This window comes from Pelodiscus sinensis, chromosome 5 (genome assembly GCF_052426305.1).
Source record: "Pelodiscus sinensis isolate ZL-2025 chromosome 5, ASM5242630v1, whole genome shotgun sequence".
Taxonomy (NCBI): Eukaryota; Metazoa; Chordata; order Testudines; family Trionychidae; genus Pelodiscus; species Pelodiscus sinensis.
The window spans coordinates 17,880,490-17,898,407 of record NC_143056.1 but is presented as its reverse complement, the minus strand read 5'-3'; the positions used below and the strand labels follow the sequence as shown (position 1 = coordinate 17,898,407).

Here is a 17,918-nt window from a genome sequence, read left to right as displayed (position 1 = left end):
CCCCTGAGGCGACTTGCATACACTGGTTCAAACTGGGTTTCCCAGATACCAACCGACAATGAAAGGACTTTGACATAAAAATTCTGAGCTTAAACTTCTTTCTGATCAAACAAACAGGGCCTCCTTTTCAAAGTAGAAGCATTAGGAAGACTTTGGACCAGTAGTGCACCAGTGGTGGGTGACATCTGGTGGGCTTGTAGCATAGTATAGGCACTTAAATTGTTTTTGTTTTCTCAGTAATGCTTTTACCGTAAGGATCCACGTGCTTGTGCATAGAAAGAGATGTGTGCTAACTTGTAATTACTAGCAATACACTAGTCACAGCCCTCAGAAAAAAAGTAATGCCTGGATGCTGCTCTTTAGGCAGCCTGGCTTGCTGCGGATAAAGCAGAGGGCTGTGCAGCGTTCAAACCTCTGGTCAGAAAGGAGTGGGACAGTTCAAAGCATAGGTGATGACTGAAGACCTGAGACTTGACTGAGATCTCTTGGGACTGACAAGAAGTGGTGGTTGGGGGATATACAGGGGCAGTTAGGTGAAACGATGTGCTCAGAAACTGTTGCTAAAAGAAGAAGTTTCCTCAGAAAGGGATTGCTTTCAAGCCTTTATGCTTGTTAATTTTATTGTTTAATACGTATTTTATTTCAAAATTTCCCCATTCTGATATAGCAAAATACCACTGCTGCAGCTAAATACTTATACATTTCAATGTATTCTCCCTCTAGAGATACAATAAAGCCTTGTGGTGAATTGTTAAAATAGTGCATTATACAATTTTAAAAAGAATAGTGTTGCTTAAATTCTTTTCTTTTAATAGAATAATTTCTTATTCCCTGACACTGTGGCTCCTAACTGCATTACTTGGCTTATCTGTGACTGTAATGACTTCTGATTTAAACAACCTTGTCAGGACATAACTCCTGGTAACTAGTACCCAACTGAGCTGACACCAACTTGATCTATTGCCATTTACTGTGACATAGAGTGTCTTCGCTAACTTGCATTCACATGTTATTTTGTAATGAAGGCTACCAGTCCAGATTTTTTTTCTGGACAAATTTAACAAACAAAATGTTAAAAAATAAAAATTCTCCTTTATCTCAACTAGATTTTTTTATTTAAAAGAATAAGACATTCTGAATGTAAGCATATAACACAAAGGTGGGCCCCAAACATTATTTTTGGAGTAAAAAAGTGTAACTATGGGGAGGGGGGAGAGATATTCAAAGACTATACAAAACAGGAAAATGTAAACTGTATCTACCATAGTCATGCAAATTTGCAATGTCAGCAGAAGCCAGTAGATGTTTCAATGAGGGTAAATGTTCCATATAAGGAAGAGGGAATCTATGGTTAAAGGCTGTAGAGCCACCTTTACTGAGAACTCCTAAAAAGACCTAGGCCTTGTATACACTGGCATGTTTTGTTGCCCAAAACTGCCTTTTGTTGACAAAACAGAGCACAGCCTGCAACAGTAACAACCAGTAGTGAAAGGTGTCTAGCAGGCACAGAACAGAGGTTCTGATAGCTAACAAAAAGACAGCAAAAAGACAGGCAGATAGCATCATTGTGAAAGATGAGTGTCTAATGGGAATGCACCCCCAAATCTCAGGAGTGATAATCACCCCATAATGCTGGGTAAAACAGAGCTGTAAGAGAAGAAATGCTTGGCTGGCTTCAATGAGAAAGTGTGCAGATGATGCCATGTATAACAATATCAATTTGGATGTATCAGTGCATGCATGTCAGTTCTGAATTGGTGTGTTCTTTCTAATGCCCATCACTGAAATAAAGTGAATACATTTTTTAGAGATTAATATACGAGGGATTCAGGGCCCTCACACTTAATTACACATATATGTACATCAACTAGACCATGACACCCAAATTGTGGGTGTCCGTGAGATATCCATAGCACATCTATAAAACAAGTAAGTCTCTTGAAACAGCAATCACTGGTGCTTTGGCTTGGCATCCAGAATTCTGGGAGGAGACCACACTGGCTGCAATATTTACTGTGATTCATATAAAGAGCTAAAAATCTGCAAGTTAGAGCTATCTCAAATAGCTCCCTTATTCACTGCACCGGGCACTTTACCGTATCTCCTTTTTAGAAAGCCACACCCATTTTTCCTCAGCTGGTCCAAGGAGTGAGTGAGCAGTCTGCACCATATCACGTGTCTATAAAATCGTAAGATAGCAAGCCAGATGCTCAACTGATGTAAATTGGAGTAGCTCCACTGATTTCAATGGGGCCACTCCAATTTATACCAACTGGCTCCACATTCTGTTTGGTATAACTCCCACTTGCACTGAGAGGATGAGATGTAACTGGCAGCCTTTATAATGTGTACTGTGAACCAGATGGCATAAATGGGCTTCAGAAACGGAAGCATAAAACTTAAATATATAAAATCAGTTATGACCAATGTATTTAATATCCCTTCAGTTCCTATCAGTCTCTCCTGTGTCTTACCACCAATCCTCTTTGCATTAGCAGTAGATTGGGTGATGAAGAGGCCACAAAAGATATCCTGGACAGAGTAAATTGGGTTAGCAGACATGAATTACATGACCTTGACTTGGCTGACAACACTGCTTTACTAAATATGACATGGAACAAAATTATTGCCCCTACTTCACAGGTAAAACAGGAAGCAGTAAAAATTGGATTGAAAGTAAAAGAGAAAACCAAGATTATGAAGGTAGGAAACTGGACAACCAATGCAAAGGTGTCCATGGATGGAAAGGAAATCAACCAGGTAGAAGAATTCTGCCATCCAGTGAGTAGGAAGACAACACAAGGTGGCTGTGATAAAGTTATTCATATGAGGTTAGGGAAAGCAAACACTGAAAGAATGAACAATATCTGTTAAAGACTGTGGTCTCCATACCAAACTAAAATTGAGATTATACCGTGGGACTGTACTGAGCATGCTGCTGTATGGAGCAGAGATTTGGCTGATGATCGTGACTAACTAAGAGGTTGGAGGCAGCTTATCACAGACGGTGAGGAAGATATTACACATTTCATGGAAAGACAAAATAACAAATGTGAGAGAAAGGGAGCTGTATATAGAAAGAAGGATCAGGTTATGAGGACATGCACACCAAATGGAAGATGGGAGCCATGCTAAGCAGGCACCGAAGTGGGTGGAAAGTGAGAAAGGCCCAGGAAGAACTGGCAGAAGAGAAAAACAGAAGTTATTGAATGCACAGGCATCACCCAAGAAGAAGTACCAAAGTATCAAATGAGCATAATCAGTGGCAGAACTGATGTGTCAGAGAATCAGGAGGAACTAAGGTCTATGGTAAGGCCCTATGAGAATAATACTATTTCTAAAACAGATTTTTCCTCTGAATTGGTACCTGACTAACTCGATCACAAACAAGACATAATTTAGAAAACATAAAAGCAAGCTCAGATAACACTTAAATAACAGAGAGAAAACACAGGGGAGCCTTCTACATAAGGAGATGAGAGAAAGCAAAAGATTATTAAGATGCATAAAAAAAACCTTTTGCTACCAAGCTTGTCCGTGGAGAGAAAAGAGAAGTACCATGAGGTAACAGATATTCTTGTTGAATCAAAAGAAGAAAAATGAAAATAAATGAAGCTTTATGAGCCTGTTCCAAAGCCCATTTTAGTAATCAGTCCTTCCACTGATTTCAGTGAACTTTGAATCAGGCCCACATAGCATAAATTATTAGGGCCACATATTACTCTTCATCTGCACATGAAACATCTGTTGATATCAGTGCAGAGTTCTACTCTCAATCTATGGCCCTGCAGTCTTTGCCCAGGTAAAATCCTCACTGAAGTCAATGGGAGTTTTTCAGGAGTATTGACTGCAGAACAAGGCCTGATGACAGTATATAACACCATGGCTGCATCTAAACTGGCAAGTTTTTCCGCAAAAGTGGCTGCTTTTGCAGAAAAACTTGCCAGCTGTCTACACTGGCCGCTTGATTTTGCGCAAAAGCACGGACGTTCTACAGTCCAAAATCAGTGCTTCTTGCGCAAATGCTTTGACGTTCCCGTTCGGGCAAAAGCCCTTTTCCAGAAATGCTTTTGCGCAAAAGGGCTAGTGTAGACAGCTGAAAACTGTTTTGCGCAAAAAAGCCCCGATGGCAAAAATGGCGATCGGGGCTTTCTTGTGCAAAACCGTGTCTAGATTGGCACGGACGCTCAGACGCTTTTCTGCAAAAAGTGTGGAAAAGCGTCCGTGCCAATCTAGATGCTCTTTTCCGCAAACGCTTTTAACGGAAACACTTTTCCGTTAAAAGCATTTGCGGAAAATCATGCCAGTCTAGACGTAGCCTATAGGTACACTTTTTAATAGTCTAATACAGAGTTTCTCAATCTTTTCTGTATTGAGCCTTTTCTCTCTTCTTTTCCCAGATGGGGTAATGCTTGCATTCAGTATGGAAAGAGCAGCCTGGTCACAACTTGTTCTTCACCCCCAGCTGAAGAATCCGATCTAATATCTTTGCAATGGTGGAAGCAGTGGTTTAGATAGGACATAACCTCTTGCTTGGCTCTTTCCTCTCATGGAATTTGAAATGGAGCCTCCTATTCAGTTTATTAGCAGGAGAATTTTCATACCGCAGGCTGGGAGGGACTCAGACACCTGTAAGGGAGGAAAAAGCAGGTTGCTTGGCTGTACTTACATGAAGGTCTTTAGAAGTGTAGGCTCTCTCAAAATGTAGTGCCAGAGGCATTTGTCCCGGTTGCCCTTGCCAAAGTCATCACTTAGGCCTTGTTTTACACTAGAAAGTTGTGCGTTTTTAATTATACTGGTATCGCTAAAGTGTTCCAATCCCTTAGTGTGGACACAGTTATAGCAGTATAAAGGTGGTGGATACACAGGTAGCTATTCTTGTAAGGTGAAGCTATTTCCATTTCTTTAAAAGTTCAGCGGAGGCTAAAAATACATAAATGTTCTTCCTGGAGAAAAACTAATGGCTGCCATATTTTAGTTACATTTCAAACACAGTAACTAATCTAAAATTACTGTAGAATTCTAATCACTTTACTAAAAATACAGTGCTGTTATTTGTAGACCGTTATTCCTAGCTGATGGGAAGCCAACAGAAATGAAATTAACCTTTTCTGCCTGCTTCCCTTTTGCTTTATCTTTCCCTTATTTTCAAAGAAGGGAAGTGGCACTTAAAAATGTGGTAGTACAAAGCAAGGGACTGATCCTTACAGACCGTGCTAAGAGAAAATTCCCCTTGTACCCAGACTGGCAAAGTGTAGCCTGGGATCTGAAATGGAGGGATTTCCCAGATCCTAGGTGGGAAAAACAGAAAGTCTCATTCATTTCAATATGGTTTTGGTAAAGAAAAAATGCTTGTATGAATGACATTATAAACTCAGGAAGAAGATGCTGAGATATCAGTTCACTAGTATGTCTGAGTCATAGATTTGTACAGTGCTGCACTGTACAAACAAGAAAAAGCCCCTACTCCAGGCAGCATAATTCAGATATATGCAAGAGACTGCAGAACATTTTAAATACACAAATGTATGGAGACTATGTCAGTCCAGACATCAACAAAGAAAAACCTTATGAAAACATCTGCAATTTGGGAGGTAATCAGGAATAATTGTCTAGTGTTGGCTGGACTTTTGGCTACACTGGTTAATGTAAGAAACCATAGTTGAAGGGGCTGTTCCAAGACAATAAGAAATCTAAGTTATATCCCTGTTCTGTTCCAGTGTGATCATGGATGGGCAAATCACTTACACTTAAAGGCTTTGCTGAATAGGGATGGATTTAAGCATATGCTGCATCAGGGCTTTGCAGAACCAGAATCTATATATACCACTAATTGCCTCCATTTCCCTATTTATAAGATGGAAATAACCCTACTACTTCTATTTGAAAAGGGCATTGTGAAGATACAATCATTAGCAGGGCTTGACAAACTATGTAATCTACTCGCCCAGGGCGAGTAGATTACAACCCGGAAGAGCCGGGTTCGGGCAATCTGTGCATGCGCAGATCACCGGACAGCACGGCTGGCGAGCGGGGTTCGCCGCGGCTCGGCAAGCCCTGATCATTAGTTTTCACGCAGGACTCTCATACTTTGGAAATAATAGAAATGTCTTTAATTAACCAGCCATGGTGAACTTTGATCTCAGAGAGCAATGAGTCAAAGGCGATACAGCTCCTGACGTCTATGGACAAAGAGCCTGGAAATAAAATGACAAAAGTCTGGATTAAACTGACAGTAACAAACACATTAATTATAATAATTCAGTGTTTTATAGTAGTACCTAGGTGCCCCATTGCTCTAGATATTGTAACATACACACAGTAAATGACAGTCCCTGCCCCAGGCCATTTTACAATCTAGACAGGACAATACAAAAAGTATACCCCATTTTACAGATTGGGAATTGAGGCACAGGCTGATAAATGACCCGCCCAAGGTCCCACAAGAATTCTGTAGCAAAGCTAGGAAGTGAGCCCAGGTATCCTGAGCATGACAAGTTAAGAAACAGGATTAATTTGTCACAACAAGTTTTGTGCACAATTGTTGTAGCTCTCTTGGTCCTGAGATATTAAAGACACAAATTGGGTGAGGTAATAGCTTTTATTGGACTGTCCGTCAGAGAGACCAGCTTTTGAGTTTATACGAGCGGAAGAGCTTTCAAGCCACACAGAACTCCTATCTCCCTCCTCCACTGAAGTTAGACCAATAAAAGATGTTACTTCATGCAAATTAATGTCTTTAAAATCAACATTTTAAAAACTGGGTCCCACTGAAGAGCTTTCATTATGAAACCATCTTTGGTTGGACACGGCTCCAATGTTGCATATGTTCACAAGCCACATAAAGGCAGAACAATGAAAGTCAGTGTTATTGTAATTCACTCCCTAAGGGCCCAACTTTCAATGGTGTAGAATCAGGCAGTAGGACTCCTCTGAAATCACTTGGGAATTTTGCTACTGATTTGGATTAGGCCAGGATTCCATCCTAGGTTCCTCAGGTGGGACTAGTTGGTGGTACCTAAAACACAATGAACAGAAAACCTGGTAAATCGGTCAATGAATTCTACACTTTTAATACAAAAAAAAATTACTTTTGATGGGATTACAGCTAATTAAAATTTAAAATTCAAATTAACTATCTAAAAGGTCATCTTGAAAATCCGTAGGCATCTGGTATTTATCAGCTGACACACAACTAAAGATAAATCCAGGAAAGCACGCCACCTTTCTAAGTGTCATGTTTCAGTCAATCCCGCACTGAGAGCAGGAAAGAGGCAACGAGCAATTAGCACCGCTCGGGGAAAGTGATAATGTGTAATAAAAACTTGCTGCTCAATTCGATTTGTTTTCAATATACATTTCTGATCTCTTTAAGGGATTTCTTCTTTAACCCCACAGCGCGTATGCAACGCATGCTCCATAATCTTTAGCTCTCGGACACGGACCAAACTTAGTAGAAGCCTCTTAAAGGACTCTTTTATATACTTGCCATTAATCTGGCTACGTCAAAACACACTGCAAGGAGAGGGGGGCGGTGATCTCAAGGCCGCATCAGAATTTTTCTTAAGTCTACCTGTAATTCGTGACTCAATTAGCCCTAGTTTATGACAGTCACATGACCCAATCCTAGCCACATGTCGTGGATTAGAGATTTGTGCTGGTAGGTCTTTCGCAGCAGGCACGACCGAACGGTGCCCTAAGCAGCTGTGCGGCCAGCTAAGGCAGGACACGGCCGGCATAGAAGCAGCCCAGCCCGCGGGGTTCCAAAGTGAGAGTTAACCCCTTTGGGCGCACCAAAAAAAAAAAAAAAAAAAAAAGTTCCCAGGACTTGGAAAGTTGGGGCTCATCGCGGTGGCGCGAGGCCAATGGCTTTCATCGCAAAAGCTTCCGCTGCGAACCCAGGAGAGGCTCCCCATGCGCGAGCTGGCGCCGACTCCCGGCTCTGCCGCTGCCAAAGAGGGTTAGTTTCGCAGCAAGGCGCTGACTCCTCGGCCAGGCAGGACGGCCCGGCCTCCCCTACGTGAGCGAAGGGCGCCCCCCTCCCAGGGCGCGGGCTGTGCTGCCGCCGGCTCCGCGCAGCACGTTGTGTTGCAGTCCCCTCGCTGGCAAAGCCGCCGCGCCACCCGGGCTCCGCGGGGCGGGGGGGAGACGATACTTCCCAGCCCGGCTGCAAGAGAGGGCTTCTCCCTCCCCCGCTCCAACCCAGCCTGGCCAGGCCGGGGGCGCCCCGCGGCTCCTTCCCCGCCCCAAGCCCCGCCACTGCAGCGGCTGCAGCGGGCGGCGGGCCCGCGCAGCATGCGGGGCGGGGGCGGCCGGGGGCCAGGGCCGGAGCCGCGAGCGCGGCCGGGGCTATTGTGTGCACGAGACAGGCAGGCAGGGGGAGAGCCACACACCCCCCGCTGGCTCAGAGGGAAAGTATCGCGAGAGCGGCTGGCTAACAACCTGCTTCACAACACAAGAGCGCTGCTAGGCTGCCAGCAACAGAGCGCCCGGGGCTCCCGTCTGCCTCCGGCTGCAGCCACATCTGGGGCGGCGGGGGGCGAGCCCCGCACGTGCGGCCGCCGCCAAGCGCGGTGCGGGGGCCGGGCGCGGAGCCGCCAGCAAGGCAGGCTGGTAAGTAGCCAGCAGCGGTGCTTTCCCTGCCCCCCTCCCCGGCTGGGCTGCACCCCTTCTGCCGGGGGCACCCTCCTGCCCTCCCCCGGGGCGGGGGTTGGCTCGGTCCTCTCGGGTGCATTTGTCCCCTCCCCCCCCCCCCAGTCCCCTCCCGGAGTCTGATCACAAAGGGAAAGTCCAGGCAAATCGTCCCATAAAGTTCTGGGGGGCTGGGAGGGGAACCGCAATGGGCCACCCAGCTCAGCGAGCCCAGGCGCAACTCGGAGCCTGCCCTCCCCTGCAGCGTTTGCGAGCTGCGCTGGAGCTGGGAACTTTTCCCAGCAAAGGTCACACGGGCTCCCTCGTCCCTCTGCGCGGCTGCAGCCGGGGGATTGTCATGAAGCAACTTTCCCAGTATTATTCTTTGGGCTGGGGAGGGGGGAGGGGGGAGCAGCGCTAGGGGAGGACTCGGTTTAAGTTTATGGGATTTAATAGATGGCTATAAATGGGGTTGCTGGAACTTTAAAAGGCAGCAAGCTGTGGTTGGCTGGTAGCTAGATTTGGAGTAACATATGGCATTAAAAGGAGCACAGCTGGAGGTAGCATTTCCATCGCAGTGAAGTCAGAGCAGCTGACTCTCCAGCTTGCAGTGTAATTAGCAAACCGAGCACTCCCTCCCTCACTCGCACACTCTCCTCTCTCTCGCACACGCACTCACCCGCCTGCTTTTCTTCCGCTACTGCCGAGCTCCAGCGCCCAGCCCCGGGAGCGCTCGCCCGCCTCAAACTTGGGCGCCTCCAGAAGGGGATTTTTTTTTCCATGCACCCCTCAATCCCAGCGTGGCAGCCGGGTCAGGTGAGCCGCCTTGTTGGATCTCCCTCCTCGGAGCTGTTACTGCAGGTAGTTGGACTTGTAGCCTCCCCCCTCTCTCTCTTATTTGTTTGCTTTTAATAACTTTTAGGGGAGTCAACTTTGTATGTGTGGGGGGGGGGGTTGGTTCACAGGACCGTTCTCCTCCCCCAAATCCCTGAAGTGTTCAACCTCCTCCCACTGTGCAAGCAATGAATGAGTGATCTATTCTTTAATGTAGAATGAATGTGCATAAAGTTAAGTGTGGGGGTGGATTTGTTGGTTTTCATGAAAAGAACAAAACGGATGCCCCGAGTTAAGCATTTCCAGGAATGCTTAAACTGCTGGGTGGTGGTTCTCCCTCCCTCTTTCTCCCCACCCCCAATTTGTTAGTGAAAGAGACAAAGGTTGGAGGTGCTGCTTCTTTGGAAGCTTTTGTTTACTTACAATCAAGTTTTTCCTGTTTGGAGCAGGTGTTGAGGGATGAGAAGCATGTTGGATTTCTCTCTTTAAAAAAACAAAAAACAAAAAAAAAAACCGATTAGACAATTAACAGTAAACGTTATCTCCAAGGCTGTTTCTTCGGCTGGTATTACCCAAAAGCCAATCTGTTACAGCTGCTAGGAGCCTTTAGTGTATAGTAGCATTCAAGTTTTTCCTGTTTTGAACAGGTTATGAAGGAAGAATGGAGTTTCCAGACCATAGCCGCCAATTGCTGCAGTGTCTGAGTCAGCAGCGTCACCAGGGCTTCCTGTGTGACTGTACTGTTTTAGTTGGAGAAGCTCAGTTCAGAGCCCACAGAGCTGTTCTTGCTTCTTGCAGCATGTACTTCCATCTTTTCTACAGGGACCAGTTAGACAAAAGGGATATTGTGCATCTGAACAGTGACATTGTCACAGCCCCAGCCTTCAGTCTGCTGCTTGAATTCATGTACGAAGGCAAGCTGGAGTTTAACAGTCTTCCAGTTGAAGATGTGCTCGCTGCAGCGAGCTACCTTCACATGTATGACATTGTGAAAGTCTGCAAGGGCAAGCTGAAAGATAAAGAATTGTGTTTGGAAGAAAAGATGAATGAGGATGTGGCTAATTTGGAAAAGGAAGAGCATTTTTTAGACCCTGGCGTGCACCTGGTACACGAGTTTGACCCGGGACACAAACAAAAATTCAATGTAGCAGAATATGATAGAACAACTAATAAAGATAAGGTCAGTGGTCACCCTGGCTGGTCCTCTGATTCTATAAGTGTCAGCTCTGTGTCTGCAGAGGCAGAATCGTGTACCATAGCAGCTGGAAAAACAAAAGCTAATGTCAATAGTTCCTCAGGACCTTTGTCCCAAAGGTCTGTTAACCATCCCCCGGCTCCGAGTGATGTGGACTGTGCTCTGGATTTGTCTTTCAAGCCTGTGTCTGGGAGAGATTCCTTACACCCCTCCTACGTCTTTGGACAGCTGGCTTCCGACAGCCAGCAGCAGGGTACTGAGCCACTTGTTAAAGATGAACAAGACTTGCTGTCAGATCAGGAGGACAGTGAAGCAAGGAGTCCAGAGAGTCAGCATTTTGGGAATTCAGCCAAAAGCCTAGTGACAGGGTTAGGACACATGTTCGCGGGAAACGGCAATTCTCACACAAGAGAAGATGAGATAGATCAAGACAGAGATGAAAGTGAAGATGACATGGATTCATCAGATATCTCCTCCTCTGGTGTGCTTGTGCCTCCTGGACATATCTGCATTTGCCCGCTCTGTAGCAAAGTTTTTCCAAACCCGCACATCCTGCAGCTGCATTTGAGCTCTCACTTCAGAGATAAAGATGGCTCAAGGACCAGGTTGTCACCTGACGGTTCGGTGCCTACCTGTACGCTTTGTGGGAAGACTTTTTCTTGCATGTACACCTTAAAGAGACACGAAAGAACTCACTCAGGTGAAAAGCCTTATACCTGTGCCCAGTGTGGAAAGAGCTTCCAGTATTCCCACAATCTCAGCCGTCATGCAGTAGTGCATACCAGAGAGAAACCCCATGGCTGCAAATGGTGTGAGAGACGATTTACACAATCCGGTGACTTATACAGACACATCCGTAAATTTCATTGTGGCCTCGTAAAGTCCTTGGTGGTTTGAGGACAAGCTTTTAACTTTTGTGTTGCTAATGTAATGTGTGGGTTTTTTTTAAAGGCAGCATCTGATTTTCTTTTTTACTGATCTTCATATCCGTAAACGATGTTGAAAGATGCTTAAGGGTACACTACAAAGGCCTTTTTGCCATAGCCGCCTTTTTTTTTTTCTTCCTGTTTCCCTCGCCGCTTGTTGTCTGCTGTGCACCATTGTTACATTATTTCCAAGTTAGTAGGGAGAAAATTATTTAAGTACTTCTGCAGTGATTTAGTTTCTATCTTTCATGCTGTAAGTACTTGCTTAATGTTTGCCATCCCCTTTTTTCCAATTAACGCCCCCGCCCCCCCAGAATTAGAGAAATACGCCAAGATTTACTAAAGTCCCCTAAATTCTACCTGTGTATCTCATGACAGCAAAAGAGCTGAACTATAGCTTATTTTAATGTGTATTGAGGGAATCTGCTCACTGAACTCCATATGCCTCTAGATGAGCCATACAGTCTTTTCAAAAAGTGGCTTTTTAATTGGCCCAGTTTTCAAAAGAGGTTTGAGAATTCCTTGAATTGTACTTACGTATCTGGTACAGTTTGGCCTTTGAGTCTTACTATTATATCAAAGTAGGTTTTCAATCAATCCTAAAATCTGAATGAAAAGTCTTGCATACAGATTTGGCATACTTGGAAGTAAAGGGTTTTTTGTTCTTGTTTTTTAAACATCTTTCTCCCCTTCCCTCCTCCAAGGACTACTGTTTGTGGAATGGCACTGAGCTGCTTTTGAACTTTAAAATGTGGGTAGAAACATGTTTCTATCTGCACTGTATTCATGCCTTAGCTGTCCAAGGATACGCACTAGAGTACACTTGTAAGCTCATATGATATATGAACATGTTTTCATCCCTGTCTCAACAAACACAGGGACCAATCCTGCTCCCATTGGAGGACAATTACTTCAGTGAGTAAACTATCAGTGGATGCAAGATTGGGCCTGTAATATGTGCCATAACCTTGCTTACACATTGGGGACTGGATAAAAGTACACAACTGTGCAGAGGCTGGTGAAGGAAATGAAATGGCTGAGCAGCTAGTTAGGAACTGATGACCAGTATCCTTAAGAGGAAATTGGTCAGTATAATAATGAATCAGTTTCTTTAACAGAGATTTCTGATTGGTTCAAGATCCTGTAGAATCTTTTGATACTATAAAAAACAAACCCCAAATCTTTAATTTTACTAAATGACTTATGGTAAAGATCAGAAGCTTGAATTTTTTTTTTCATGGCTTACGTGGTATTAAAGTTGGCAACTGCCCTGGGCCAAGTTCTGTGGAATTCTACTAATTTCTGGGGTAGCACAAATGCAATCCAGCACAGGAACTTGGCCCTGCTAGTTTCACACCAGCCAAATGATATATTAACTTTCCCACTGTTCTCTTAATATAACTAGTTATTGAATTCTCTTGTTCTCTTAGGCAGATAACTATCTTTTAGTCTGTATGTCAGTAAATATCAGATTGTGCCTCTCCACTTTAAAGGGTCCATTCAAGGAACACACACATGCAGATCTGAATTCTTATTATATCTGTGGTTTTGAATTTCATTTTTTCTGGACTGAATCTTTTTTAGTTAAGAAAAATAAGTTATTTTGTCAAGTTTACTGACACTCCTGGGATGGCTTCTTGAAGTTTAATCATTTATTTTTAAATGAATTTGAAGCACTGAAGTGGATTCTTCAGAATATTGGATTTCATCCCAAAAGAAGGAATTGTCCAGCATTTCCTTTTATATGTTTTAAGTAAGCACTACTACCTATGTGGTTTCAACAGTGTAATTGTGATATTGATCTACTAGTGAAAGTACTTTAAAAAAAATCAGGACGTCACTTGTTGCAACCTCCTTTTTATTCATCTCTTAAACTATGAATGTACATGTAATGTGAAATTTTACTTCTACTTTTAGTTTGTTCAGACTAACTTCTTTGTATCACTGTAAAATATCTTTTGCTGAACCTGTTACATAGGAACATGGGAGAGCACTGTATGTTTAAACAGAAATGGCTTTGGTACTTTGGTACTGTGGTCTTATTTTTACTTAATCACTTTTTTTTGCTGTGATTGGAAATAGCACTGAACAAAAATCTACTAAAATTAAGTTATTTTTTTTCTCCTGATGATACTTGATATAGTATTTATTAGAATTATTTGAAGTGGAATTATTACTGTTAAACTATTTCAAAGTAAGTTAATCTATGCTTCACCTTCAATCTTACACAAATGTCTGTACATGCTGTAAAGAACAACTAATACAGTAGTGGTGTTATCTAAACTAGCAATATTTTTTTAAATTTTGCATTTTTTGCGATACTGCTGTTGCATTTCACTCACTTCCTATTTTTGTGTGTGGTTTTTTTTTTTATTTTTTTTATTAAAGATCCAATATCCTAAATTGTGCCATAAGACATTAATATAGGGGCAGGGGAAAGTCAAAACAAGTTTGTATCTGACTTTAGTCTAGAAATAACTCACGAAACTAATGCTGTGAGCATGCTCTGTATTTCATTGAAAATGGGATACTGGTTTTAAAAAAATAACAAGGGGTGGGTTTTTTTTCTTTTAGTGCATTAATGCATTGTTCTTTACTCATAGCTTAGTATTTTTCTCCCCAACCTTAATAGCTTGAATTTTTAAATTAAAGATGTTTGCACTTTTATTTTAAAGTGATTTTTTTTTTTGGTGCACTCTGTCTTTGGGATCTTTTTAAAGTTGCAATAGCTTTGAGCATGTCTTCAAAAATGTTTATTACAGAGAAGTACTAAAAACATTGCACACTTATGTTTTCATAAAATATTTCACTGTGGGGGAGTTCCTTCTCTGTAGAGAATAGTACTGCTCTAAATTTTAAAACACTGGATTTGTCTACTACTACTACAAACAAATACTGTGAAGTTAATGTAAAAAATCATCAATATTTTTAATTGTTTTTAATCTTGGTGCGGTTCAGATTAAATATGTATATTTAAAGACACTAATTTTTGTGAGAGTTTTATAGTATACAGGATGTAGAAAAGCTCTTGGAATGGAATATATTTTATAAAAATGTTCTATCACTGTTTTATAGTGAGCTATTTTTTCTTCAGTGTTAGTATTAAACTGTTTAGTCTAGATACGACAATCGCGTAAAGAGTGACTTTAAGAAACTATTGTTAGCGCTTAGTATTTTTGCGTGCAGTTTTGTTTGCAGCTGTATTGGTGTGTGCTGTAAAATGTGACAATCGTGATGAGGATTGTTGTCTTTATAAATTTACACAAAATAAAATGTGATAGAGTTGTATATTTTATGTATTCCCTCTTTAACTGCACTTTAAAAAAAATCCATGAGCATGGTTTCACTGTCTCTTTGAAAGACAAACTACTTTTTTCAGGGCCACTTGGATTTTAGGTATTTGGGGGAATTGCTGTATTCTTGTCTGTCAGGGACAGACCTCTAAGGTTTAATCCCCAGTCCCTGAGGCAAACTAAATATTCACACCCTATTCTTCTGTTTTGATGTCCTAATGATACTGAATGTAGTTCAGAGCTTACTGATATCCTTGTGAGTCTTTCCACTGTCTTGAATGAGATTTTTTGATCTGGCCCATTTGTGAAGAACGCCGCAGTATATGCTCTGTCTCTGGAGCTGTTGTTCGTAGGTTGGGAACATGGGTACCAGGTCACAGTTCCTATCCTGCAAATACGTAAAGACTTTGCTCATACAGTACAGTTGGTTCACCTGAGACAACTCTTGCATAAATTGTATTTTGGGGGAATAGCCTCACTGAAATAAACTGGACTACTCCTGTAAGCAGAATTACTTGCATGTATAAGTATTCACAGGACTGGGGATTTAAAGTACTGAGCCTACTCCCATTGAAGTAAATGTAAAGGCTCTCTTCAGTGTGAGTTGGAATGGGGCCCTTTAAAAAAGAAAACACAAGTTGGACATGCTGGCTGGCTGCCCGTGAAGAGACAAAATAAGCTGTCCTTTGCTATATTCTGAAGGACCCAATCAGGGACAGAAAGTTTGAAAGAACTGGTACTGCAGAGAGCTGCAAGGAAGGAAATCATAATAGTGCAGGGAAGTATTTTTTTTTTTTGCCCTTTCTTTTGCTGTAATATCTTTATTGCAATGTGCCTCATATATTCAAGCACATTTCTTGCCTTGCAGCGCTTCAGTACCTCCTGTCTCGCTCTGTAGGGAGGATAGAATGCTGTTGGAGACAACTATCGTTCCTACGGCACCCGGCTGTGATGTGATGAAGTGTTGGCAAATTTTGTGTAATTTTATTGGATGTGTAGCCACCACTGGAGGTGAGCAAGTGTCTGCTAGTGGGATTCTTACAGCTGTCTGTCTGGCACCAGTATCTATTGTTTTCTTCCATCCCTTGCCTTCTGAATATACTTTCAGATATAGAAGTTTGTTTTCAAGATGCAAACTGAACACATCCTATTGTATTGTGCTGCTGTACAAAATACCTTCCTGTGCAAGTTGGCAGACACAGGAACAGTGTTTTTTATTAAATTTAAAGCTGACTCAGTAAAGTGGATGATGTATCAAACACCTCCAAACTGAGAGAAGCTGACTCCATTCTTTTAAAAAAACTTTGGCTTAGGTATATATGCCCATTTTATTTATTAAAAATGTTCATGTATCTTAGCACTCTAGATACTGGTGCCAAGTCCTAGCTATGCTACCTGAAATACACAGCAAATGTCATGCTTTCCCATTATTAGAAGATTCAGCAGATTCTAAACAAACTAGAGGGAAGGAGAAGGATGCAAATCAGCATGGCCGCTGGGTTGTGATATCTTTTGAAAGATGGACTTGCTGTTGAGCTATCAATTCAGTCTTGGAAGGTGCTACGTTTCTTTGAGCTGCCAACTGTCTTCCACTCGGTAGCTTGTAAGGACGCTGTCAAGACTTACAGGTTGTCCCCTATACTACAGAAAACTACTTGGGAAAAGCAAAACACCTTGGTGCCAGCCACACAGTTTTCAGTTGTGCAGTGCACTCCGTCGGATGTCATAATGCAAGCCACTGCAACCACAAATACATACGTCTTATTCCCTCTTGGCTGATGTGGCACAAGATAAGGTTACATCCTACCAGCCTTTTGCTATCTGTTTGGAAGCAAAGTGCTATCGGAGGTTCTAATCAAATGGGTTCTCCATTAGCATTTTGGATTGTAGATTGAGAGATGGCCTCTGTGGTGTCCAGGCTTTGAGTCAAAACAGCACTTAGTTTGTATTTAAAAAAAAAATAAAAAAATTAAGCACCCAGGTCTCATGCTGATGTGTTGTCCTAGAGAAGGACACTCGCCATTGGAAGTAAATATGAACAACATCTTGTAACTTTTGTACGAGAATAATCTGAATAACTGGCCTAAAATACCAAAGTCTGACTGATTCAGTATTGGCCATGATAGGTCAGTAAATACTGATCTGTGGCAGTTGCTACTTTCTGGGAAGTTGAACTTTTCCAGTGAATGTGGGGGAATGACTATTGGGTAATGCCATTCTGCTTACTGGTCAGCCGGTTTGAACTACAGTTGTCATTTTTCTTGTGGGAATTTTTTGTTCTGCTCTAAATGTTCCTGAACATAATATGAATCAGCAGCTGTTATCTAAGGAAAGCTGCGGCAGGTGTGACCCAGTGGAAGTAGTGTATGTAGGACAAAGCGGGTAACAAGTAAAATGGAGTCAACAGTGCAGTTGGCCTATGAAAACGTTTTGTGCTCAAAGTATAAGGCACCAGCCGAAAGAACAATTTGTCTTGAATTGCTTCTTGCTTATTCTGGGGAGGGCCTGGCTGCAAGTGCTGCAGATTAAGCAAGTTGGTACAGAGCTGCATCTTTCATAATGATGGAGAGACTCTGGTTCCTTACTCATTTTTATTTACGTAGAGCGGTAGTGGTGAGACATTGCAGAAGAATGCAAAAGCGCTGTCCGTACGAGTAACCTGCGTGTTTGAGGTTGTAAAGTTCTGATGGGCTTATGACTAGCGCCTTTCATCCACATTAAAAATATTTGCTAACCCCCTTTAATAGGAAGAGAGAACAAACAATTTGCTTATTGTTACCTTTTCCTGTTTGTTGTTCTCTTTAGTACAGCTGCACGCTTCTGTGCACAGCTGGCTCTTGTGCCCTTTCAGAGTGATTTGTCACAGAAAATAAAAGTATTTGCCAACCTGGTTTTAACCAAAAAAAAAAAAAAAAATCCATTAATATCTTTTGGCCTTTTTCGATGCATCCAAGTGACAGCCCTATACTACCCCAGTAAGAGAAGTCTGGCACAAACAGGGAGAAAAGTCTGCGCTGCTGCAGGCTGCCAGCCAAAACG

The 17,918-nt window shown here is 42.5% G+C and overlaps 1 protein-coding gene across 4 annotated transcripts; it reads left to right on the top strand.

Moving 5' to 3' along the window:
- Nucleotides 1–7,660: 7,660 nt before the first annotated feature.
- On the top strand, nucleotides 7,661–14,874 carry ZBTB42 (zinc finger and BTB domain containing 42). Of its 4 annotated transcripts, none has more exons than XM_006132423.5 (2): nucleotides 7,661–7,960; nucleotides 10,113–14,874. In XM_006132423.5, exons 1-2 carry the CDS (start codon nucleotides 7,915–7,917, stop codon nucleotides 11,555–11,557), a joined length of 1,491 nt encoding a protein of 496 aa, XP_006132485.3. In that variant the 5' UTR covers nucleotides 7,661–7,914; the 3' UTR covers nucleotides 11,558–14,874. The 4 variants fall into 4 exon arrangements, with proteins under 4 accessions (XP_006132485.3, XP_075782565.1, XP_006132487.1 ...); XM_075926450.2 differs by lacking the exon at nucleotides 7,661–7,960 and adding an exon at nucleotides 8,482–8,613; XM_006132425.5 differs by lacking the exon at nucleotides 7,661–7,960 and adding an exon at nucleotides 9,324–9,447.
- The last annotated feature ends 3,044 nt before the right edge of the window (nucleotides 14,875–17,918 follow it).

What these genes read in the sequence shown, in the direction of transcription:
- ZBTB42 (XM_006132423.5), top strand. Translation starts at nt 7,915, where the DNA reads ATGCGCGAGCTGGCGCCGACTCCCGGCTCTGCCGCTGCCAAAGAGG. An exon ending in CTCTGCCGCTGCCAAAGAGG is followed by an intron (nt 7,961 to 10,112) that starts GTTAGTTTCGCA and finishes TGTTTTGAACAG; the next exon opens with GTTATGAAGGAAGAATGGAG.